Source organism: Dreissena polymorpha, chromosome 2 (genome assembly GCF_020536995.1).
Source record: "Dreissena polymorpha isolate Duluth1 chromosome 2, UMN_Dpol_1.0, whole genome shotgun sequence".
NCBI classification, from domain to species: domain Eukaryota; kingdom Metazoa; phylum Mollusca; class Bivalvia; order Myida; family Dreissenidae; genus Dreissena; species Dreissena polymorpha.
In genome coordinates, this window is record NC_068356.1 from 142,564,613 (window position 1) to 142,580,061 (window position 15,449).

Sequence of the window (15,449 nt, forward strand, 5' to 3'; positions counted from 1 at the left end):
GAATATGACAAGTGGGTTTGATAACAGAAAATGATTGTAAACACAGCTTCAAGCCTTGCTCTGGGATAACCTGGCTTAACCCTTAAAGCGCTGGAGCTGAATTTTAAAGGCCTTTGCAAACAGTTTGGATCCAGATGAGACGCCACAGAACGTGGCGTCTCATCTGGATCCAAACTGTTTGCTATTCTGATAGTATTCTTTGAAAAAAATTCGAAGAAAATGCTAATTTAAGAAATTCAGCAGACGACATTTGAGCAGACAACAAATTTCCCAGCATGCAAAGGGTTAATGCATATGCATAAAGGTCTGCACAGGCTAATCGAGGATGACTCTCTCTGTCTATCGAGGATGACTCTCTCTGTCTAAACTGGATTTTTGCTTAGAGGAGACTTCCTTCAAACAAAACAAGAGGGCCTGAAAGGCCAAAAGTCGCTCACCTGAGATAACAAGATATTATTGGGACAAATCTTCTGACCAAGTTTCACGAAGATCGGAAAATAAATGTGGCCTCTAGAGTGTTAACATGGTTTTCCTATCGCCATATAAGGAAAAATGCCCCGCCCCTGGCAGCCATGTTTTTCAACCAACCGGCATCATTTTTGAACTCATCCAAGATATTATCGGGATGAATCTTTTGACCAAGTTTCATGAAGATCAGACAGTAAATGTGGCCTCTAGAGTGTTACCAAGATGTTACTATAGCCATATAAGGAAAAATGCCTCGCCCCTTGGAAGCCATTTTTTTCAAGCAAACATAATTATTTTCGAACTCATCCAAGATATCATTAAGACCAATTTCTGACCAAATTTCATGAAGATTGGACAATAAATGTGCCCTCTAGAGTGTTAACAAGGTTTTACTATAGCCATATATAGCCATATAAGGAAAAATGCCCCGCCCCTGGTGGCCATGTTTTTAAAGCAACCAAAACCATTTACGAACTCATCCAAGATATTATTGGGACAAATCTTCTGACCAAGTTTCATGATGATAGGAAAATAACTGTGACCTCTAGTGTGTTAACAAGGTTTGACTACAGCCATATAAGGAAAATAGCCCCGCCCCTGTGGTGGCCATGTTTTTCAACCAACCGGCATCATTTTTGAACTCGTCCAAGATATTATTGGGATGAATCTTTTGACCGAGTTTCATGAAGATCGGACTTTAAATGTGGCCTCTAGAGTGTTAACAAGATTTTACTATAGCCTTATATAGCCATATAAGGACAAATGCCCCGCCCCTTGGTGGCCATGTTATTCAAGCAAACGTAACCATTTTGGAACTCATCCAAGATATCATTAAGACAAATCTTCTGACCATGAAGATCGGACTATAAATGTGGCCTCTAGAGTGTTAACAAGATTTTACTATAGCCATATAAGGAAAAATGTCCCGCCCCTTGGCAGCCATGTTTTTCAAGCAAGGGATACCATTTTTGAACTCATCAAAGATATCAGTGGGATCAATCTTCTGAGCAAGTTTCATTAAGATCGGAAAATAAATGTGGCCCCTAGAGTGTTAACAAGGTTTTACTATAGCCATATAAGGAAAAATGCCCCGCCCCCTGGCGGCCATGTTTTTCAACCAACCGGCATCATTTTCGAACTCGTCCAAGATATTATTGGGATGAATCTTCTGACCAAGTTTCATGAAGATCAGACAATAAATGTGGCCTCTAGAGTGTTAACAAGATTTTACTATAGCCATATAAGGAAAAATGCCCTGCCCCTTGGCAGCCATGTTTTTCAAGCAAACGTAACCATTTTCGAACTCATCCAAGATATCATTGAAACCAATCTTCTGACCAAATTTCATGAAAATTGGACAATAAATGTGGCCTCTAGAGAGTGAATAAGGAAAATGTTGTCGTCGCACAACGGATAACGTACAATGCACGACAGATGACAGACAAAAGGCGATCACAAAAGCTCACCATGAGCATGTTGTGCTCAGGTGAGCTAAAAATACAATAAATGCAGAAAGTGTCAACCCTGATTAATTTAGTCTATGCAGAGTGCACAGGATAATCTGGGACCACATTTTACGCACATGCATTTAGCACCATTTTCCCAGAGCAAAGCTCATATGCATTGAGGTAACCCATGAATGTCAACTCACATTTTTCAGCACGTCTCCATATGACGTCACCACACTTGCCGTCGGACGCTCGACGCTCCGTCCCGTCCCACATGCCAGGTCCGGGAACTCCGCCTCATCTTCAAAATGGAGGATCACATCATCGTTAGCACCAGAACACGCGTCATCACAGTCTACATTTTCCCCATCGCCCGCAGACTCACTGTTCTTCTTTTTCCGTCGCCGTCTTCTACGTTTTTTCTTCTTTTGTTCACCGTCAGCTTCAGTTGTTGAACCCTGGCCGGTGTTTGTGTTAGTGCTGGTTACATTGGTTGCATTGCAGACTGGGTTAGCTAAATTTTGGGTTGATGGTGGACGACGCACTGCGTCAGAGAAACTGATGGGGCCTATAAGACCTATGTGACCTTGAGAGTTCACTGGAGGTATTGGTGGAGGGAACATTGGTTGCCATGACATTTCTCCCACCCCAGGCACAAACTTTAAGCCGTTAACCTGCATCATATTCTCCTTAGAAGTCCATGGCCACCCTTGCATAGGAAAATGAGGCGGCAGTTGTGGTATTCCATAACTCCCAGGGGAGGCTACTGCATTCACACTTTGACTAAGGGAGGCAACCTCCCCGTTTATTTGATATGCAGCACTTGGCCTGAACTCTTGAGCAGTAATATTCAATTTATCACTTGGTACTTTATCCTTTTCCATTACCTTATTTTTCACCTCATTTTTGCTCTCCTCATTTTTAAGATCAGCTTTTTCTAGGTCATTGATAATATCCAGCACATTTATCGTACCATAGCGGGCCTTGTTCCCACTTTTCAACCCTAAACTATCCTTAGAACTAGTATCACAGGTTTTAGCATCACTGGTTGCCAGAGAAACAGAACTTCTATAAATATAATTATTTGAAACATGTGAAAAATTGACATTTTTACTACTCAAATTACTCTGACTAGGCCTACCTTGAGCAACACTTGCATATGATATTCCAGTCGGGTTATTATTTAGATAAGGCACATTTGCACCACTGGATAAATACTGTGTTGATTCTAATGAACCATTAAAATTAGCATCTGACCCTGACCTAGTTTCTTCTTTTGGCAATGTGCCAGATTTTCCAGAATGCAATTTAGTCACATGATCACCTTGAACTGATGATGTCATCAATGACTGTGTGGATGATGGCACATCAGCATTTGAATATGAACGTTTTGAGACAGAAGGCTTGTTTTTAAATTTTGTCTTTGTGTCTTGACCTATATTGTTCTGAATGTTAGAGAAGTTCTTCTGGAACAGCGTGTTTGGCATATCGTCCAAAGATGAATCCGCTATCTCTGCCGGAAAGTCTGCAAAGAAATAAGTCACTATTGCACAAAAATGCAAACATATATCTCCATATTAATTTCCTGTACTTATCAAGCCCTATAGAGATTATCGTAAAGCCCTGAGTTTTCACATGAATACATAAAATTTATTTTGGGACATTACTACAGTCATCAAAATAAGAAGTTGGACCAACCAAGCCAGAATTCCTACATTACTAGAGGTCTGCAGAGGGCAAGAAGTGGGCAAGTTTTATGTAATAAATAATAAGGAATAAGGAACAAAAACTGTGATCTTTAGTACAAGTTAAGAACTTGTGGCTCAGTGTTCAATGAAACAGAACAATTTTCTTATGAAGTCAGGATATCCTGTGAACAAGCAATCTCAGCTAGTTTTGTGAAGCTTGAGCCAAACATGTGTTCGCAAAGTTTCACTTAAGCAATTTCAGGACAACTACCCTACTAACATTTAAATAAACTTGTCTCTGAGAAAACGGGGCTTATTGTATGTGGGTACAGTGTTGTCCCAGATTAGCCTGTGCAATCTCCAGACACTATAAAATTATGCATAAACTAGTTTTTTGCTTAGTCTCTCTTCTTTTAAACGTCAACTGCGCAGGTTAATCTGGAAGCCCCATTTTCCCAGAACATGACCACAATGATTTATTGTTGAGATAAACTTCCCATTTACTTTGTCTTATAACGCCATGTTTTCCTTTGCAATAATTTATCAATACGATATGCAACATTGGTGGTCTCTTCCCACTCACAAGCAAAGTGAAAATGGCTATGTGCAAAAAGTATAAAACCAGAACAGCCAACGAGTAACTCGCAGTCTGTTCAGGTTTTATGCTGTTTGCTGCTCATGAGTATATGGTTTGAAATGAAGCCTTTAAAACTTGGATCTTGTAAGAAAGGTCTTTAATTAAATTTAACTTCTAAGGGACTACAAATGCGTCAAAAATCGGTATCAAATACGTAACTAAGCACACTCTGATGAATGTTTTCATATCTATTCACTCTGCATAGCACTCAGAACAGTACATCACAGATCAATTAACAATTATCAATAATCAATATATTACAATACTGAAGTCTCAGGGTTACATGCCACTGAACTATCCATGTTTAAATACAGGGGCATAATTTTTCATGTCATGGGATTGAAGTTGTTCTACTTGGACTTAAATTGTCATCTGATGCCAAGTGGAAAAGATATGAAAAGCAACTAATGCCAAATTAATTCCCTTGCTGCAAGACAGTTTTAAGTCCAAATATAAATTATTTTTTAGTATATAAGTGCCGAAAACTAATTGCTTCAAATATTGTGTTATTATTTTGTGCAATATTTTTTGTTTTGAACAAAGTTTTATAACTTGTTATTGTAATATTTTTTTATTAAATTGAATTTGCTCAAGCTTTTATTATTTATGATAGGTTTATTGGGAATGAAGCACTTGGTAAACTTTAGTCTACTTAGGATATTATTATCCCCACGCTTTTTGAAAAAAAGGTGGGGATATTGTGGTTATCTCCGCCGTCCGTCCGTCCGTCCGTCTGTCCGTCCGTCCGTCCTGGCCACTATCTCCTCCTACACTAAAAGCACTAGAACCTTGAAACTTACACACATGGTAGCTATGAGCATATGTGCGACCCTGCACTATTTGGAATTTTGATCTGACCCCTGGGTCAAAAGTTATAGCGGTTGGGGTGGGGCCGCGTTATCACTCATTTTTTTAGGTTATTTTACATTTACTTCTTTATTTCTACACCGATTAACTTCAAATTGATACTGGACCTCTCTTATGACAATACGGTCAATCTCAACCATGCATGGCCCCATTCCCAACCCTGGGGCGCCCCGCCCACATAGGCCACACCCACCAAAAATTTCCATTTACTATAATTTTTTCATTTCTACACGGATTCTCTTCAAATTGATACTGAACTTTTGTTATGACATTAGGGTCAATCTCAACTATGCATGGCCCCAATCCCAACCCTGGGGCGCCCGCCCACATAGGCCACACCCACCAAAAAATTCCATTTACTATATTTTTTTCATTTCTACATGGATTCACTTCAAATTGATACTGAACTTCTCTTATGACATTAGGGTCAATCTCAACTATGCATGGCCCCATAACCAACCCTGGGGCCCCGCCCACATAGACCACACCCACCCAAAATTGCTTTTACTATAATTTCTTCATTTCTACACCGATTCACTTCAAATTGATATTGAACTTCTCTTATGACAATACAGTCAATCTCAACTATGCATGGCCCCATTACCAACCCTGGGGCGCCCCGCCCACATAGACCACACCCACCCAAAATTGCCTTTTACTATAATTTCTTTATTTCTACACCGATTCACTTCAAATTGATACTGAACCTCTCTTATGACAATACGGTCAATCTCAACTATGCATGGCCCCATAACCAACCCTGGGGCCCCGCCCACATAGACCACACCCGCCCAAAATTGCCTTTTACTATAATTTCTTCATTTCTACACCGATTCACTTCAAATTGATACTGAACTTCTCTTATGACAATACGGTCAATCTCAACTATGCATGGCACAATTACCAACCCTGGGGCGCCCTGCCCACATATGTCACACCCACCCAAAATTGCCTTTTACTATAACTTCTTCATTTCTACACCAATTCACTTCTAATTGATGATGAACTTCTCTTATGACAATACGGTCAATCTCAGCTATGCATGGCCCCATTACCAACCCTGGGGCACACCTAGGTCAAACATTCGGCGTGGGGATACGCGTCGGCCTCTGCCGCGCAATTTCTAGTTATCCTTTATTTTCACTTCAACTCAATAAATATCTGCAATTCTTCTATATGAAAATAGACCAGAATAGCATACACATTTAGTAGTCCTAATAAAAAATGCTTTTCTTCCAACTAGAATGCATGATGTAGGCACTAAGAATCAATCATTGACCAATAAACATTGGGCATATCTATACACGCCACGCTGTGGGAAACAAGGGCTGAATGTCTGTGCTTGCATTGTCATCCCAGATTGGCCTGTGCAGTATGCAGTGTGCAGTATTCACAATCTTATTAAAGGACCAGTTTCATTATCTGCTGGATTTTGTTTGAAAGAGACTGCCTTGAAATAAAATGTCCAAACTGACACTTTAAGCACATGATTTGAGCCCAGTTTTTGTAAATTGTTGCTCAGATATAAGTTTGAGTGTGTAAATAATGATTTTTACATGCATTTGAACAGGCAATCCATCTAGTTTTGAGAACCCTTCTTTGTTCAAACAGCAAACATGGACTAGGCTTGATATGTAAATAACAGGGCCAATTATGCTAAATGGGATCAGAGATTGAAGTAAAACAAACAGCGTGCAGTGTGAATCTATGTGGGAGACAAATAAACACAATAAAATTAAAGGCCAGTTAAGACAAAATGAAAATACAAGGTACATGATATTATATCACTTGGTAAATTGACAAAATTTCAAACACTTGGTACATGTGATTCTAGGTTGTCAATAATTGCATGACTTGTATCTTTACACATAAACCATTAAAATATAAAGATGGGGTTGGAATAGTTGGCATGATGTCCACTGTTTTCAAATAAAATGTCAACCATGTGCAAATAATTTATCTAATTCTAATGCTATATTAAATCAAAATTCTTCATTGTTAGAAGAATTGACTTGTACAAGTTTTCACAGGATGTTAATGTTTAACGGCTGTTTATGGTTATATTGATTTTTTTCTCAAGTGAACAGTCAGTTTATGATTACAATGCACCATTAACCCTTAAAGCGCTGGAGCTGAATTTTAAAGGCCTTTGCAAACAGTTTGGATCCAGATGAGACGCCACAGAACGTGGCGTCTCATCTGGATCCAAACTGTTTGCTATTCTGATAGTATTCTTTGAAAATAATTCGAAGAAAATGCTAATTTTAGAAATTCAACAGACGACATTTTAGCAGACGACAAATTTCCCAGCATGCAAAGGGTTAAAACTTGTGATCATTCAAGTTCAATATTCCGTTACAGAATGAAGTAGTTATATATTTTGTAACAAGATCTGTTCATTTGAAAGAATTGGCGCCTTTAAAGGTACACTGAGTTCTTATTATCCCCACGTTTTTCTGAGAAAAAGTGGGGATATTGTGGTGATGTGAGTCTGTCCTTCCGTCTGTCCGTCCTGGCCACCTGCTCCTCCTACACTATTAGCACTAGAACCTTAAAACTTACAAACATGGTAGCTATGAGCATATGTGCGACTGTGACAGTGACCGAATTTTGATCTGACCCCTGGGTCAAAAGTTATGGGGGTTGGAGCGGGGCCAGGTCAGAGATTTTCACTCAATTTTTTATGTTATTTTACATTAACTTCTTCGTTTCTGCACCGATTTACTTCAAATTGATGCTGAGCCTCTCTTATGACAATACTGTAAATCTCAACTATGCATGGCCCCATTACCAACCCTGGGGCGCCCACCCAAAATTGCCTTTTACTATAATTTCTTCATTTTTACACCAATTCACTTCAAATTGATACTGAACCTCTCTTATGACAATACGGTCAATCTCAGCTATGCATGGCCCCATTACCAACCCTGGGGCGCCCCAGCCACATCCACCCAAAATTGCCTTTTACTATAATTTCTTCATTTCTACACCGATTCACTTCAAATTGATACTGAACCTCTCTTATGACAATATGGTCAATCTCAGCTATGCATGGCGCCATTACCAACCCTGGAGCACCCCGCCCACATAGGCCACGCCCACCCAAAATTGCCTTTTACTATAATTTCTTCATTTTTACACCGATTCACTTCAAATTGATACTGAACCTCTCTTATGACAATACGGTCAATCTCAGCTATGCATGGCCCCATTACCAACCTTGGGGCGCCCCGCCCACATAGGCCTCGCCCACCCAAAATTGCCTTTACTATAATTTCTTTATTTCTACACCGATTCACTTCAAATTGATACTGAACCTCTCTTATGACAATACAGTTAATCTCCACTATGCATGGCCCCATTACCAACCCTGGGGCGCCCCACCCACATAGGCCACGCCCACCCAAAATTGCCTTTTACTATAATTTCTTCATTTCTACACCGATTCACTTCAAATTGATACTGAACCTCTTTTATGACAATACAGTCAATCTCAACTATGCATGGCCCCATTTCCAACCCTGGGGGGCCCCACCTACATAGGCCACGCCCACCCAAAATTGCCTTTTACTATAATTTCTTCATTTCTGCACCGATTTACTTCAAATTGATACTGAACATCTCTTGTGACAATACGGTCAATCTCAACTATGTATGGCCCCATTACCAACCCTGGGGCGCCCCGCCAATAATAGGCCACACCCACCCAAAATTGTCTTTTATTATAATTTCTTCGTTTCTACACCGATTCACTTCTTATTGATACTGAACTTCTCTTATGACAATACAGTCAATCTCAACTATGCATGGCCCCATTACCAACCCTGGGGCGCCCCTGGGTCAAACATGTAGCGTGGGGATACGCGTCGGCCTCTGCTGAGCCATTTCTAGTTTTAATTGGAATGGCAAAATGACATAGAGTGACTGGATCCTTAACAAAATTGTTATTTTATTCTGAGGCTTAATATAACAAGAGGGCCTGAAAGGCCCAAGGTATCCCCCGCAACATATGCTTTGTTTGAGGATGGGTGCAAATTGGACAGATGAACATAATGATAGATGGACGGACGGAGGACAATAACACAAAACTAAGACAAAGAAAGGTTCTTAAGCACAAAAGTGCCGGACGGACAGCCGGACGGACGGAAAACGCCAAAACAATATCCCTCTGTCTCTGGCACGGGAATATATTCATACCAAGTTTCAAAGAAATCCGCCAAAGCACTTCCAAGATATGGCTCTGGACACAAAAATGCCTATAGTAAAAAGCATTTTTTCAAGATACAAAGGGCCATAAGTCTGCTTTTAACAGATGTTTACAATGCCATTTGGCGTGCATCATCCTCTTATGCATATATATACTCATACCAAGTTTAAATGAAATCCGCCAAAGCACTTCCAAGATATGGCTCTGGACACAAAAATGCCTATAGTAAAAAGCATTTTTTCAAGATACAAAGGGCCATAAGTCTGTTTTTAACAGATGGTGTACAATGCCATTTGGCTTGCATCATCCTCTTATGCATATATATACTCATACCAAGTTTCAATGAAATCCGCCAAAGAACTTCCAAGATATGGCTCCGGACACTAAAAAGCATTTTTTCAAGATACAAAGGGCCATAAGTCTGTTTTTAACAGATGGTGTACAATGCCATTTGGCGTGCATCATCCTCTTATGCATATATATACTCATACCAAGTTTAAATGAAATCCACCAAAGAACTTCCAAGATATGGCTCCGGACACAAAAGTGCCGGACAGACGGACGGACAGCCGGACGGACGGACGGACGGACAACGCCAAAACAATATCCCTCCGCCTCTGGCGGGGGATAAAAAGGCTAACATCACTAATGCTTTACATATTACCGTAAATCTACGAATATGATACGCACTTTTTTCCCTGCCGATTTTTTCTTCAAGTAGGGGGTGCGTATAATATACGAGTTTAGAGCAGAACAAATTTTTTCCTGTGCAAATTTTCAACTTAATCGCTGTTATTAGCTTCGCGGCAGCCATTTTGAACTACACCATTACATCAAAGGGGTTCAACAGGGCTCGCTCTGTCGTTCGCCATCTACACAACTGCAAAAACGGAAGTAACCATTTTGTCTTCTTATTACTTTATTATTATTATAACTATTATTGTCCCGAATATTGTCAAATTGAATTAAATGTGAAAACAAAAAACAGCGTCTCTGCTTCTTTCTTTTGTAATTATGACTGTTTGACCCGGATGTCAGCAAGGGGCCCGTGTGTTATCGGTAACAATCAATGGTAATATAAACAACAGACAGAGATATTTATTATGCAACTGTCATAACAACAGCACTATAACACATCCCGATCAATATACCAGGGTATATTACCGTGAAACAGATAGTTGACAACACCAAATTGATTTGCTATTTTCACAACACCAAAATATATTGACACATTTTTTCGGAAATGGTTGATTTCGGACACTGATTTTTTTAGTGCGTATTTTAATCGGATTTTCAATTTTTACTGATAAATTTTGACCAAACTTAGGGGTGGGTATTATGCACGAGGGCATATTATATTCGTGGATCTACAGTAATCAATAATATTTTTGAATGTAATGTGACTGATATTAAAATTGAGGCTCTTTATATGGAATCCAAGCAACATATCAGTTAAATGCATTAAAAATACTGCGCTGAAAGCTTATTTGCCTAATCCCAATCCAGAAAAAAACTGTCCTTGGCGACTTTTATGTCAATGCTTTATGTATTTCTTTATGTGTTAATAACAGTTAACAAGGGGCATTAACAGGGTGACATATGGCACATGCTTACATTGCATACATATTGGCTTATCTAACACATTTCCATCCTTCTGAATACACCATTATAAAAGTACTGGTGTTGCAACTTGCAAATATCTAAACCATAATGGCTTATCTACAATATTTCTACACTAACAAATACACTGTTATGGCATTAAATGGCTTTCCACGGACATATGGTGCACAATCTGCTGATTTGTGACTGCACGTTCTCACAAATAACATCACCATTTAACTTCAGAAGAACAGGGTCAATAGATTCATGTAAGAAACACGCTTTCTGTTTCCATTTATGTCTTTATTATCTGCTAATTCCCTGATTCGAGCTATAGAGAGGTATAATTAATAGTCATGAACATAGCTTGATTTGGTTTCCTAGTTTGAAATTTTTACATTTTTTAAAAGTTGTTCTGTCATATCAATGCAATCAGTCTAAACTGCTCACATCTATCCTGGGAATGCCCAGTATGCAACCAATGCCATTTGTAAAGTCTAGAACACAGCTAGTCCAAATATCTGCATACTTTGTAGATTGTAAATTGCAAATAAGCCACAAGCTTTGGGAAAATTGAACTAAGGCTAACCAGGGACAACACTTTCTGCCTAAACTGAATTTTCTCTAAGAGACCTACTTTTAACAAATAATACGAAAAAAAAGCAAATAGGTATCAACCCTGATTAGCCTGTTTGGACAACACAGGCTTATCTGGGATGACATTTTATGCACATGCATTCAGACCATTTTACCATTCTATTCTCATATTCTCTTATAATTATTTAAAGATATAGCAGTTATCTATTAACTAATCCAAATGATTGATTTTTGCTTCCTTGGATGTTATCAGATCCATGGTATTCTGGCTTAAAATTAATCTTTAAGTCTTACTTCCTAAATCACATTATTACTTCTTAAGCCTAATGATTGGTAGTGTCCTAGCTGTCCTTCAAATGAACACTTCAGCCAATCTGATAATGCCTTATTGCAGCCACTTGGTCCGACCAACAAATAGAGTGCTTTAAAAGTTAACAATTGTATGCGATATTTGTTCCCCTATTGGGAAATTTACCAGTACTGCGCCAATGGGGAAAATGTCAAAAACTGTCCAGATAAGCCTGTGCACAGGCTAATCAGAGAAGAAACTTACTGGTGTTATCGAAAACAAATATAAAAGGAAACTCTTCTTCATGAAAATCCAAATTGTCTTCCCTGATTAGCCTGTGTGGACTGAAGAGGCTGATCTGGCACAACACTATACTCACATGCATTAAGCCCAGTTTTCCCAGAACAAGGCTCATATATGAATACAGAAAGCTGAGCCACATCTCCCAAGTTCTGGTCATATTAAAGTTTTAACTTTGTATGAAATACCTCATTCCTTTTATTGGCTTTATTTGTAAAGTCCATTCCAAAAACCTTTAAGCACTTTTTTCTTTTAACCATATATTCAAGAAAGCAGTGTTTCAAAAAAAACATTCATAGCTAATGAACACTGAGAAAGTTTTTCAAACATGAACATTTTACAACAAAAAAACATTGCAGTGGAACTCCCAAGGACATATTTTAGTCAACAGTATGTACATAATTCAATGTAACACGAGCTTTCAGCCTGCCACTGAGGAACTGAGTTCAGGCTTTACACCTGGTTGAAAGTCATATTCTTGATGAACCATCAAAGTGTTACAAAATTCCTGCGAGTAAGATTGGACAAAAATGTGGCCTGGTTGATTAACCAGATGGGCCGTGAACTATGATTAGGGGGTTTAATGCATGTGCGTAAATTGTCGTCCCTGATTAGCCTGTGTTTTCTACTTTCTTTAAATGATAAATACCATGAAAGCCGAAAGTGTCGTCCCTGATTAGCCTTTTGAAAGAGCACGTACCAGATGTATTGCTTTATTCAAATTTTAATAGAACTTTTACACTGTTAAAAAAAGATGATCCTATCAGGTTAATCAGCACTAATATTTGTCAGGAGCAAATCCTTGATTTATTGGATTGGACTGAGACAGATAAATCAGCAAATCACTGGACCTTGGTGTAACCAGAGAACACTGGCGTTGTCCTAAGGTAACAAACACTTAACAGACCAGTGCCTCTACAGTAAACCACTTATGACCCAGAACAATCAGCTGCATAGTAACCTTCTTAACCCTTTGCATGCTGGGAAATTTGTCGTCTGCTAAAATGTCGTCTGCTGAATTTCTAAAATTAGCATTTTCTTCGATTTTTTTTTCAAAGAATACTATCAGAATAGCAAACAGTTTGGATCCAGATGAGACGCCACATTTTGTGGCATCTCATCTGGATCCAAACTGTTTGCAAAGGCCTTCACAATTCGTTTCCCGCACTGTAAGGGTTAAGCTGTCAAATTTCATTAAATTTGATCAACACTTCATTAGCTGATTTCAATGAGTAATTAGGGAATAGTTCAAATCAAGAGGTTATATTCTGGAACCCATCCACCACATTCTTTTAGTTGGACAACAATAAGGTCAGAAAAAAGTTCCAACTTTAAAACAAATGAGCCTTTTATCCAGGAAGTAAGTAATACAATTTATTAAGTTTTTTTTTTTCCAGACTACAAAAATTTGCTTTCACAAAAATACCCAATATGAAAGTTCTATACCCTATTTAAGCAAAAAAATATTATAAGAAAGGACAAAGTTCTGAGTTCAATATTATCAATATTCAAACAAAATGTTATCGATTCAAAACACCATTTCATACTTTTTAATCAATTCACAAATGTAAAATGACTTTAAAGAAACCATTAGCCATCGGTAATAGGTGGATATAGTAATTACAGACTACTCATTTATCATTTAACCCTCTCCTACTCAGAAGCAAAGTGAAAATGGCTACGTGCAAACAGCATCTGAGGGTTCGAAATGAAGCCTTTAAAACTTGAATCTAGTCACAAAAGTATTTAACCCATTGAAGCCTAGTGGACTCTCCCTCCTTCTAAATTGGAGCGATTTATTTCTAAAATTAGGGATGTCTAGTATATTTATTTCTATATTTACAATATTTATAACAGAAATTCCTTTAAGCAAACATCGCAGACCCTGATGAGATGCCGCATCATGCCGTGTCTCATCTGGGTCTACGCTGTTTGCCATGGCCTTTTTTATAGACGCTAGGCATAAATGGGTTAATTAAATTTATCTTTATTAGGGACTACAAATGCATACAAATACGTATCAAAGGGTCAATCAGTGTTGTAGTTTGATTTTCTTTCCTTATTCATTTGTACAAATAGTCTTTACCTATACTCAACTGAATTAACATTTTATATGCCACCATGAATATATACAAACAGTGTTAAGGTTTACGCTCTGTAAACCAATAGTTGATTTTATCAAGTTTACACAAAACTAGTATTTTTATGTGCATTGTGAAATTTTAAAATCCTATTTGATATTGATTTTAAAGGCAACTTTTAAACAGCAAATGAATTCTCTTTTAATCAGGTATTGCTTTTATGTTTGATTGATAATTAAAATTGCAAGTTTAAAATACTCTTAGTTTACACTTACTTAATGCATGAGAAAATATAAGATTTAAGCAAGGTTTTTTTCAGAAAAAAATGCATCTTATTTAATTAACATAAAGGCATCTGATTAGACAAATAATAGTGAAAACCTTAAAAACAGTGATTGTTTGAATTAAAATTAATAGTCAGTGTAGAAGAACACAGCAAGTTAATTGATATACATTTTAAATGTCTCATACAACCAACATAGATCAGTAAATTGATTTTTGTCCTAAAAGGCCAGTCAATATGTTCATTTTTCATTTTAAGTAATTTGATACTTTTGTTTGATCATTGAACAAATATTGCAAACATAAATGAAACACTTCAATTAAAACACAAATTAGCCCACTCTGGGAATATGGGACTTAATGCATGTGCATACAGTCTCTGCCCAGATTTGCCTGTGCAATCCGCACCCCTGGGAATTTTTCAATTAAAGGAAGTCTCATCTAAACAAAAATCCAGTCTAGGCGAAAAGTGTTGTACCTGATAAGCCTGTGCAGACTGCACAGGCTAATCTGGGAAAACACATTACACACATGCATTCAGGCCAGTTTTCCCAGAAGGAAGCTCATATCAATCTGAAAGGGGGCCATCACTTTCCCACCATAGCTGTGCAAACTGCTACAGCATACCTGTCTGCAAGGCCACTGTTCTAGAGGTGTCATCACTGTCAGCCTTCTCTGTCATGCACACGTCTTCCTGTAATCGTATAACATGGAACCATTATAGAAGTCTCCATTAATAGGCAAATCATAGGCTATATTTTCAGAAAAAATATCCAATAATTGTACTGGAGTGTGAGCTTCTTTTGTGATTTATTTGTAGTATAATAGTACAGCAGTTAAGGAGTGATTTAAATCGATATTGAACATTTAGAGCTAGTTATGTCAATTTCTTTACAAATTAGACTTATTATCATGTCAACCAGATCATATGTGTGTGGCATGAAATATAACTTCATAAAGCTTTGTTCATGAACATTAAAACAAAT

The 15,449-nt window shown here is 38.0% G+C and overlaps 1 protein-coding gene across 10 annotated transcripts in view; it reads right to left on the minus strand.

The window, feature by feature from the left end:
- LOC127869273 (uncharacterized) overlaps window positions 1-15,449 on the minus strand; it is a 103,159-nt gene that overhangs the window by 38,178 nt on the left and 49,532 nt on the right. For all 10 annotated transcript variants that reach the window (XM_052411704.1, XM_052411702.1, XM_052411697.1 and 7 more), the window contains exons 6-7: window positions 15,091-15,157; window positions 2,120-3,441 (exon numbers count right to left, since the gene is read on the minus strand). In XM_052411704.1, coding sequence (XP_052267664.1) covers window positions 2,120-3,441; window positions 15,091-15,157 — 1,389 coding nt within the window. The remainder of the gene's footprint in view (window positions 1-2,119; window positions 3,442-15,090; window positions 15,158-15,449) is intronic.